The 11,765-nt window shown below is 42.0% G+C and overlaps 1 protein-coding gene across 1 annotated transcript in view; it reads right to left on the minus strand.

Moving 5' to 3' along the window:
• The window catches only part of LOC103804410 (polypeptide N-acetylgalactosaminyltransferase 10), a gene marked incomplete at its 5' end in the record, with an annotated part of 40,240 nt that extends 29,515 nt beyond the window's left edge, over positions 1-10,725 (minus strand). The window contains 3 exons of the mRNA XM_009077022.1: positions 6,386-6,552; positions 9,632-9,770; positions 10,623-10,725. Of these exons, the coding sequence (XP_009075270.1) occupies positions 6,386-6,552; positions 9,632-9,770; positions 10,623-10,725 (409 nt within the window). The remainder of the gene's footprint in view (positions 1-6,385; positions 6,553-9,631; positions 9,771-10,622) is intronic.
• Between the last annotated feature and the right edge of the window lie 1,040 nt (positions 10,726-11,765).

Here is an 11,765-nt window from a genome sequence, read left to right on the forward strand (position 1 = left end):
AGTGGGAAAAGAATAAGGAAAAATGAAAAATGGCTGAACAAATAAACAGAATAGAATCCGAAATAAAACTATCACAAATTAAAATAAAGCTGAAGGTAACAGGTTAGTCTTGGAAGAAAGAGGAAGGTGAAATCCATAACCCCCCCTAATGACCCCCCAAGGGAAAATGAGTTCCCATACACCTTGCTCAGAACAAAATCGTCTCCTCGAAACCAACTGCAGCCAAGTATGCTGTAGCTGTACAGCATCCTGGTATGTTTTACTCCCTAAAACATCCTGTGTTTAATGTAAAAGCCAGAAGGTTCACTTTGCAAATGTCATTGTCATATTGGGTTAACTACATTCAAGTACTTGGGCTGAAGCTGTTGCTGCCTCCCAGTCACAGGTGCAGATTTTGACTAGTAACTGTAAGAAGGATGTTCAGTTTTCATGTCGTGCCACTGCACAGACACACAGAGCCGTAAGGCAGAGAGCCCAGCTGGGTTAACACTCCAGAACAATCCCGATGTTTGGAGACTGCAGTATTTTCAGTGCTGCCACATCCAGCTTTATTATTGTACCAAACAGTGCTTTGCATGTAACTCATGCTTTGGAGATGACTGATGCTGCAGTTCTCCTCCTCAACAAGGGACAACATTTGTTCTAAAACACTGTCATTTATACCAAAGTAATCTTAAAAACGAGTCAGAACAGGCTGTCACTCAGTATGCAAATAACTGAATGCTGAAACGTGAGTTTTATATGAAATTTAAGCACTTAGCCACAATCACTGATTTCTGTCAAGCTAAGCCATAAAATAAGACAAACCCAAAGCACTTCTGAGCCCCCTGTGTGGTGTGTACCCTTTCCTGTCTGCACACAGTTAGCCCCAAGTACATGGCAAGATGTTTCTTTTAAGTGACATTCAGCAATTAAGTCACAGCCTTCTGCACACAGGAAGCTTAAAATGCCTTGAATAACTCTAAAATTTCAATTGCTGAAAAGGGTGAAAAGGTAAAAACCCTACCAGGTTTGACATTAAAGGAAAGGCTGAAAAACATGGTATCAGTTTGTTCCAGATAAGCACACAAATGCAAAAAAAGTGAAGTTTTAGTGGTATCTTTTACAGGTGTTCCCTAGGTATCTGGGAGTCCTTGGGCACAAACAGGAAATACTGTTAAACATCAGGTTTTGGGGTTTTTTAAGCTATATTTTTCTTAAACTAAGTCACTGAATGAGTGACTGAACAGCAGAAGATGTTCCCCAGAGACATTGTAGAGTCTCCACCCTTGGAGATTTTCAGAACTTGAGTGAATAAGAAAGATGTGGAGAAACCTGCTGCAGCTGAGCAGAGGGGTTGGGATAGATAATCTCCAGATGTCCTTTCCAAACTCAGCTATTTGTGATTCTGCACATGTCCCAGTCCAGCCTGCACCTGAAAGACCTCTCCTCCAAATCAGAGAGTTTGCCTTCTGCCTTTCAGCAGCAGTACCTGATGTTCCTCTGCTCTACAGACCTACCAAATCAGGTCTATCAGGTGAAACATTCAGACAAGCATCCTGCAAAGAAAAAATGTGCCATCCTCTGCTCCTTCAGCTTAAGGGTGTTCATTTATTAGTGAGAGACAGAGCACAGCTTTACCTTTGCTCACACCAACACTGAGACAGCTTATACGCCAGAGGTGTCCACAAGCTACAAGAATCAGACAGAGACCAACAATTCATTTTGTACACGACAGACACTAGAGATGAACAGCTCCATTTCTCACCACAGCCAATTCAGATTGCAGGTGTAGGGACTGAAGGAGACCCTGAAGAACCATGAACTGCCTGTCTGTTCCTCCTTGTCTGCACTCAATAACAAAAATGCCATCAGACTGACCCAAAACCTGCAGTGTTACAAACTGACCTGCAATTCCACTTCTCTCCTCCCACTTTTATGATATAATAGAACCCACTTCCCACTCAGCAGCATGGTAATTAGATAATCAAAAAGCAAACAAATTTCTCATGACAGTCCCCAGGAGGAAACTAATATACATGAACAAAACATTTTAGTTTACTTAGGGCCATTCTGCTAAAAACAAGCTCAGAGGGATATAATTAGTACCCTGCAAGCCAGCATATGAAAAGGCCTAATTTAACTGAGATCAGACCTAAAGAATAGCTATAGAAATTAAAAGTGAAGCCACAAATCCACACAGGACTGCCACAGCTACAAGGCTTTATGATCAGGAATTCTAAAGTCACAATTTGCATGTATTGCATCCTGATTTCTGCTTATCCGAGAAGGGCAGATGTTATTTTGGATCACCCTGCAATGGCTGAGGTTAATCAAGTCCATGGAGGTCACTCTGTGGGTCTCTAGCAGTTCTCTGTACCATGGAGGAAGCAGCAGTCAATGCTGAGTGGGTTAATTCTTACTCTCCAACAAGAGTCTGCTGAATTGGTGCCTCCCTCTTCAATAACTTATATTCTTCTGCACATTAAATCCCTGCAATTGTTTTGAAATGTTTATGGCTGGGGAAGAAGTTCTTATATCACTGATATCTCAGCTGAGTTTGTGGGGAAAGAAAAGCATTACAGCAGTCTTAATGGCAATGCTATGTTGGTAACAGAACTACTAATAGAGAAAGTAAAAAATAGCAATGTTTACTCTGTTGTGACCAATGGCATATGCTGGAAAACAGCTTCTTTTAAGCCAAACTACCCTACCAAGGGAATCCCCAGAAAGATTCAAGAGTCAGGAAAGAGCTGCTAGAGGTGACATGGTCTGGCTGATGTGGAATCCAGCAAGAAATCTGTGTGAAGTAAGGCTCAAGCCTTTTTTTAGATTTTGATCATTTGCATTATACTGCAGGCATGAAAAAAAAAATCCAGACAGCAAGCTGCTTCAGCACATTTTGACTTTTCAAATACAAAGCAAAGAAAACATTTCAAAAACACAACTCATAAAGCTTTTGCTGCTCACTGTTGAGATTTGCTGTCACCAGGACAGCGTTTTTTGGATGAAAAATGTTTTTTTGCTAAAGGTCACAGAATTGTCTCTCTCAAACAAATTAAGAAATAAACGGCTGCTGACACTTCCAGATGATGATTCATCTGTCCAAGAGCTCCAATAATGCAATGCCACACAGCTGCCCCTCAGGTTTGCTGCAGACCACAGCAGCCACCAACTAACCCAGAAATCTGTCTTCACTCTCCTGTCACTTTGTTAGCCATCTGCTCAACCCTCTTCATAGACACACCAAAAATTCCTTACTCTCAGCCTTAAAACCAGATGCAAACCATATGAAAGTAACATCTGGCTGGAAAAACACTGCTGTGTGCAGCAGGCAGGTTTCCACACTTCCTATTTCTATTATTACCAGAGTCGTCTTTACTTCATGTGAAGCAAAGATTCACCACGTGGGAGATAAAGGGATGAAAGAGGAGATAAAGGGATGAAAGAGGCTGATGGATTGGCACCAACATCACCACCCCCAGAAAGCAGTCCTACAGGAGAACAAGAGAGCAATGCTAACAGCACCTCAAGGGCAGCTTGGCAAAACCCAGAGCATTTAACCCCACACAGGTCGGTACACAAGAAATGCTGGTGAGGGAGATAGAGTCTCCTTGCCAGGCAAGGCCAAGTTGTTGAAGGTTAGTCTTTTAAGAGTTATTAAAGTGTAGAGGTCTGTTTGGACAACCCTGGAGCGAAAGGCCACGGTGAGGTACAGCAGAGATATCAGATACTTTATCTTGGCAGGGTAACCTCTTGGTAAAATACTAATAAGAGATTTTTATTGAGTGATTATCCTTTCCATCTTCTGCTTTTCACTGGAGTTTATGGTGGCTATTTACTGATCTCTTTGGGGAAGAAGCTGACATTTACTGTTCATACTATGCCCGTCTGATCTCAGATGTGGCCTCTACTATCACTACATCCAACAGCAATTCCATAATTTTAAGAGAAAGATGCGGTTACAAATCTGTAGGATGAGCATTTGAAACAGGGGCACGGCATTTCATCTTGAGGATGATGCAGAGGACTAAACATTTATGATTTGCAAAGAAAAATCAAGAAATCTTATTCTTTTTACTGCTCACCAGTTCTGTGGCACAGCGATGATGATCATCAGCTTGGACACTGGGGTTTTATTATCTGCCCAGTTTAATCATAAGGAACAGATAACCAGAGCAGTGGCTTAACAATCCAAATCCAAGAATGTGCCCTTTCAAACATGTGAAGTAAAAGCTTTCTTGGAGCTTTTTCTCATTCATGAAGTTCAGTTTGGTGCATTAAGTTATCAACTCTCAGTTATTGGGTTGAAGTGTTTGTTGTTCTGGTTTGCCTTTTGTTTAAGAAATACAATGGATAAGTCACAACCAGAAATCAGTAACCAGCAGCCTTTCAAGTCAAAATCTTGTGTTTAGGACTTAACAGTCTCCTGAAGACTAAGGATGACTCAGGGAGGGATGTGGAAGTCAACCCCAGTGTGGTATAGGAAGAACAGTGACTGCTGAAAAAATGCAGATACAGAACTGACAGCACTGAAGAAAAAATGTCTCACCCTCACCAATAATTGTCCCAATGTGCATAAATCAAATGCGCTAGCAGGAAAATACTGGTTAAAAAACCAAACCCCAAACCAACAGAAAAAAACCAAACCAAAACAAGAAACCTCCAAATAAAAAAAGCCCCAGCAGCTTTTTATTAGCACTTTCTTTGCCTGTGTCATTTTCTTCCCTCAACAATTCAGCTCACTGTCCAGCACTAGAAGTCTTTTATATCCATCTATAAATAGATGCTGCACATGAATTCATCTCAGCTACTTCTTGCAACCTTTGTATGAAAGAAGGACGACTGACAGAAGAGTTTGCACCTCCTCAGAGGCAGAGGGACCAGAGCATGAGTGAGCTGGACAAACAGCATAGATACAGGCAGAGGAAGAGCAGGCGTGGGAGAGCCAGGAGGGCTCTCTTTTGCCTGGTCAGAAGGACATATTTAGGGAACAAGGAAAACAGATTTCATTACTTCCATTTCTCTGAGAAGGAATCCATTTGTACAATTCAGCTGTGTTTACAGCATGAGCTTGTCTAATTTGCTTCTAGACTGAGTAGCAATAGAGAGACCTTGTTAGGAGAGTGGATTTTTCTTCTCCTCAGCTTAGCCTGAAAATCCTCTAAAGAAAATCTTATTTCATATAACATTGATTTGTTCAAACCAGCATGGCTTGCTTGCAAACTAATTAGAGCAGTACTTTAGAACAAACACTATAGCTGTTGGGTAGTGCTTATTTGAAAGTCAGTATAGGTCAGAACACTGAATACTCACAAGCATCTTTCCAAGCTCATTTAGGAGCTTCCTACCTGTCACATTATTTGGAGGCGTATCCTTCAGTATCTGTATAGAGAGCTCTTTTCTCTCAGTTGACTAATATCAGTGCCAGACACTTGAACTCTGCAGCTCATAAAGCTAAATAGTCTCAGCAACTTTTAACAAGAAAATAGAGTTGCTAGATCTGACCATAAACTCCTTAAAGTCACTGTGCCCTCTTCAACACAGAACACCAGTTACTTCAGAGGACTTTGCATAGGATCTCTCCAGCTATGCCATGTCTATGTCACAGAGGTATTCATTCCTCCTTTGCTTGCCTTTTTCTAGCACGAGTGCAAAATAACAAGATGAAGCTTAATTTGCATCATGTAGCATTTAAATGGTTCAGAGAAAAAGATCTCTTGCCCTTCTGCTCCAGCACAAGTAGATTCAGCAACTACACGTACACACTGCAGCTGCAATGACAAGTGGTTGTTCCATTTGTGGTGATGTGTTGTGCCAGTGACTCCACACCTTTGCTTATAGCACTTCAACCCAATCCAAAGTGACTACTCGTGGCAACGCAGTACAAAACAAGGAGTGAAGTTCCAAGCGAGTGAGAGCAAAGTTCAGGATGCTGCAGATTTACTTTTCAGGAGCACAAAATTCAGGAGAAAGGTAAACCAAACCTTTTATCAAGGATTCTTTCGCATTTTCTGTGTCCAGGAAAAAAACAAAACTCCACTAAAAAACAGGAGGAAAGGAGTGAGCTATTCCCTCGTCTTCTTTTCTTTATTCCAAGCATCAAACATTTAACCCTGGGGTTAATGTTAAGAGCTACACAGGCCCTTAGCAGAATATTAAAACCAACTTCCCTGTTTTTTCACAGCACCCAAAACACAGGACAGCCCATGCCATCAGCAGCTAAACCAGCACACCCTGAACATGGAACTTGAGTATTTTTGCTTTCAAACGTACTAGAGCAAGATTCACCTCAGCTCTGCTGCTGGCAAATTTAAAAGGTCAAGTCATTATACACATATGTGCAAGTTCATTGATCTCTTAGGTAGGGGAACAGGGTGGAGATGTCACACACAAAGCATCATACCTCTGTCACTGAAGTCATCCACCAGCACTATCTCTGCTATCAGCTCGGGGGGGGGGCGGTTCAGGACGCTGTGCACTGTCCGCAGGAGGGAGGACCATCCTTCGTTGTGGAATGGGATTATCACACTAGTGTTTGGGAGCTTCTCCAGGTACAGCTTATTCTTGCAGCTGGACACAGATAGAGCAAGTCAAAAGGTGCTGCCAAAAACCATCAGCATTTCCATATTAGTTACCATCAAGTAGTTAAGTTCATTCTTTACACCTCAAATTGATGCAAAGCGCCTGGAAAAACCCACCAACTTCCAGGACTTAACAAACCAGTGTTGACCTGATCTAGTCTACATGGCCAAAAGGAGAAAAAAAACCCAAACATATGAAGTGGGGAGTGTTAATGGTCAGTGACACTTAGCAACACACAGAGTCAGGGGGATTTATTAGGTGCTGAAGCTGGTTTTAAAGGAAAGTGCAGTGTTTACATTCCTGCACATGTGGCCCTAAGTGGAGTTTGAACAGGTAACACCTAAGGCCACACAGTAAGCAATCATAGTTAAAAATACCCAGTTCATTATGGGTCAAAAACATATGCCATTCCTTGAACCCCACGTGTCCAGCACAAACCAGAGGTGGCTGTGGGAATGGAGGTCCTGGAGTGTGCTGATGACAGTGCCAGCTGGGCAGGCAGCCCTCTGTCCAGGAGCAGGGGAGGGAGGTCACTCTGCTCCCTGTCCTGCCACAAGACCACACCTCTTACACAGCCACCAGAGCTGAGCTGCACACTCTGTCCTGCCAGGCCTCAGTGAGGCTGTCACCACATGCACAATTCAATGCACGCACACAGCAATTCCTTCCCAGCTCCCCGGAAGGACAGACAGGAATGAAAGCAGCTCTGGCAGTGGCAGCTTTTTCCTGGTACCTTTCCCACCTATGTTATACAAGCTCAATACATCTGTGGCTACAGGAAGTTACTCTGGTGCCCGTGTGAGAGGACAGTAGCTTATTCTGGGTGTAATGAATTGTCTTGGGGTGCTGCCAAGAGCTTGCAGGCTGTGTCTGCAATGCACAGATGCAAGATGCAAACTGAAGCTGCATGGGCTGCTTTCATCCAGCCCTTGGCACTGCCATCTTAACCTTCTTCTGAGATAGCTACTGGCTGTAATTCTCTTCCAATATGAACCAAGAGCCCTTGAATATCTTCTGACTCTTCTTAAAACTTGAATTCTCGTTTTCTGACTAACTTTAACAAGTGGGAAACTTTAGCTATTAAGTTTAACCATTAAGCATGGAGAAAAATTGTTTCCCTCCAGCTACCACATCTACAATTGCTTTACAAGACCTGCAAAATTAGTATTTAATATTAAAAACCTCAGAGGCACTTAAAGAAAATGTTATCAGGGGAAGACGACTGTTGAAACAATTGTATGTGTGCACCAGGCAGATCCAGTACATGCTGTCCCCAGCTCCTTGAGTCCCACAGTTAACAGAAAGCAGAGGTGACACATTGTTTGACATATAAAAGTCTCACACATTGACTGCTTCTTTGGCCTTCCCCACCCAGGAGAGCTGCTGGGGAGAATCCCAGCTGTGCCCCCAGAGCTCAGGACAGCACATGCTGCATTTTTCCCCAGTTCACCTTCTCCTTACACTCCCTGCTGTCTGTGGGCACATCTCCAAAGTCTCTGCTATCTCAGGTTCTAAAACAAACAGCTCCCTTCTTTCTGGAATGCTCTTTATGGACTTGTGACTTTATGGCTAGGTCTGAGCCTAACTTTGTTATATATTGCCCTCATCAACCTCCCAAATAACACAAACCACACCATTTCAGGTGTTTCTTTTTTAATGGGCACAGAGAATGCACAGCAGATCTTTCCAGTTGTGAATTCCTTTGCTGCATATCACCACTACAGGTAACCCTGCTCCCTGCCCAGCTAATCTCAGCATCCACTATGCACATGCTGTTTATCCTCTCCTCGAGGCCTCTACAATTACAGCTTCCTACACTGAGGGAAAGGATGTGTCAAGCAACGAGCAAACCACTGCAGCAGCATCATTAATCACAGCTTAAGCAGATGCTTCACTTCCTAATTTTAACTGGGGCTGGAGTCAAAAGTTCTACATTTAAAAGAAGTTAAAATAGCAGAATTGGCAACATATAGTTGGCAATTTCAGGAAACAATGGGGAATATAAGGAATATTAAATCCTCAGGTAAGGAAATACTGGCACTGTCTGATGTTTAAGTTCTCAGAGCCCAAGGCAGCCCCTGTCAATAGAGGCCAGGTAGAATTTAGGTTAGTAAACTCAAACTGTATTTCCTAAAACTTGAGTATGGGCTTATCATCAAACATCTTCAGTTACCTGATTTATCTCTATGTTTAAACATTTCAGCTGCATGCTGAAATATTTATGGAGCTATACTCAGTGCTCTGGTTTATGAGTATATATTGAAAAGGATGTCAAACCAGTGTATTTGAAGCACTTTTGCTAATGAAAAACTCCTTCTGGTTTGCACAAATTCCAGTCTGACACCATCCTAAAGGATAATGTTCAAAACCAGATGAACTTGAAAGTCAGCATTCAACTGGAACTAGTTTCTACTTGTAAACCCTGATGAGGCTGATTTTGAGGAAGATGTCCAAGAAAATAATCCATAAATCTGATAAAACTCTTCACAGCTGAGTGGAGCTACTCACACCCTGTTCTGCTCCTTGAGCATTTCATGAGCAATTCCAGCTAGGGGCCAAACCTCTGTCCAAGAACTGGACAGAGCATTTAGTGACAATGTCATCACCTGACTGCACTTAGGGCACTTGTCAGCCAAGTTAGACATTTACACCACTTTCACTACAGAAGGAAATAGCTCCACCTCATTAGTTGCTAAAAGCTGTTGGCTCTGTCAGGTGGCTCAGGAACTGAACTGTCACATTGCAAGAGGTGAAGGATGTAGTCATCTCTGGGTTAAGTTCAAGATCTCTTCTGCGCAGGGTTGCAAGTTTGGGGTAATTTTAAGCCATTTGGAATCAAAAGGGGATTTCTTTTTTTTTCCTCTCCAGATTTGGTCCACTCTATTTCCCACTGCAATTACTACACACTGTCCTTTATTAAGGAGAGAGCAGGGCTCAGCTGTGAGAGGATTGTATTTGATGAACAAAGGTATGAGAATCCATAATAAAAAAAGAACACACTCCTGCAGACGTGGCAAATTTAGGGCTGGTAAACTTTCACTCATAGAAATGCAAAGTGTATACTCACTTAGGATGTCTGATGTCTGGAAGGGAACGATTCAGAGAAATTTTATCACTCACAAAGATATTAAAGCCATTTTCCCTGTACGCCTGGTCCACTCGCTCTGCATCAGTCATTGGGTAAGGTTTTCCCTGTTCTCCATTTCCTGGGGACAGACAGAAAGTAAATATGCATCATTACTACTAATTGGTGCTTAACTGGCCAGAAACTAATCCATATATCAAAAGAAGAGCATCTTATAGCCCTTTGAAAATTCCTTCACTGGCTTTGTGCTCTGTGTCATATTTAGCACTGGTTGAACCATGTCAATCTATCAGTTTTATTTCAGAAGCAGTTTTGCTACAAACCACTCACCTGTGCAAATTGTACAAGGTAAAAGTCTTCCTTCTAACACCACAAACAGACAAAAGGGCTATGGCAATGCTGTGGAGGATCTACAGAACATTTTTTGTTTCCCTGAAGGGAGAATCTGCATGGTTTGAGTACCTCAGCACTGTTGTTTTTTCCAGCACAGATGGATATGTGTATTTCCAAACTGAGCTCTTGCAGGCACACCAGTGTAAAGCTGTGACCTTCAAACTGGACCCTGACTTGTGCTGCAAGAAGCATGGAACAAAACCTGCATGAATGCAATAGTCCAAAGATCTTTCTTATTATCTCTATTCCTTTCTGGATCTCCCATTTTCAGGAGAAGCACATGTACACCTTTTTTTTTAAATTATTTTTTGAAGTTCTTAAGAAAGCAACACTGCATGTGTCACAAAACCCACTGAGATGTTACTGATACATTTTTCACCTCAAAATGATTATTATGGAATTGGGGGAAAAGGAGTTTAATTGGGATTAACACAGTTACAGATTAACTGCCTTTAACTGCTGCATCATGTCAAGAACACCATCTTGACCCTGAAGTTGAACATGTTGCTCTACACTCAGCCTACAAAATAAAATCAAATTACAGTCTGTATTACAACATTTTTATAGCAATCTTACCTACCTACACGCTCAGAGTCCCTCCTTATAGCTTCTTTGTTATGCCAGTCCTTTTTCCTTTGTCCATCAGCAAAGTAAGCATCTTTCTTTTGCCTCATGTACGATGCCTTTTAAACAAAAGATTGGATATATTAAATACACAACAGGTGAAACCTTTCCTTAACAGCCTCCCCTTCCTGCAAGAGGAGATTAAACCTCTTCCTTAAGGTAAGATCATCACAAGCTCTAGCCTGAGAGGGGTGAGGGAAGAAGCAAGTTTTGCTTGTCTCAGAACAGTACTTTATCTATAGCTGTTAAGTGATAATTTTTCAGGGCACCATCATGTATGCAGAACAGTATTTCTTAATCAGAGAATCTATTAAAAACTCCCATTTTCATTTTGAAAACATCCAATAAATCTTACAGCTTTTTTGTTAATTAAATAGGATGTAATGGGAGACCTATTGCAGGATCTTTATTAATGAGCACACTACTACACCTGAATAAAATCAAAATAAGATTTAAAAGGTCATTTATTAAGACTCCTGCTCCTCAACTTAAAAGCAAATTTTACACAAGGCATGAGCCTGAACTGAACCCAATTAAAGCTTCTACTTCATGAGGTTGTTCCTGGAATTCAAAAGCTATGGAAACAAGTCAGCAAATGAAGATCATCACCAGCAAACCAACATCTCCAGTTCACCTCTGACTGCACAAGGTGAAGACTTGCATTTGCTAAAGGAAAGGTTTCATGAGAGGCACTGCAAACCCCTCACCAACTCCCATCATGCAGGAGAAGGCAAGTGCAGCTCCAGAGCATCAGAGCTGGTGAAGAACCACACTATCTCCTAATGGAAGAGCTCACCTGAACATAAATATCAAATGAATTTGATAACCTGCCTTGTGGTTTTGCAGCCACCCCATTAAACACCTCTGTTCTCATGTGAGCTCCTGCCTGCTGATAATGAAAAAGTACTCTTAAGTGTCAAGATGAACATGTGATCCAGGAACCAAACATGCAAGAGAGCACTGGGAGGGCAAACTGAACAGTGTGGATGACAGCACTTTGGGGAAACGTGTATCATGCAGCTCCTCCTTGGGTCACTCTGGGGCTGGTGCCAGCAACAAGATCACAGAGCATCTTGAAAGACTTAGAGTATACATATAT

Source organism: Acanthisitta chloris, unplaced genomic scaffold (genome assembly GCF_000695815.1).
Source record: "Acanthisitta chloris isolate BGI_N310 unplaced genomic scaffold, ASM69581v1 scaffold11476, whole genome shotgun sequence".
NCBI lineage: Eukaryota > Metazoa > Chordata > Aves > Passeriformes > Acanthisittidae > Acanthisitta > Acanthisitta chloris.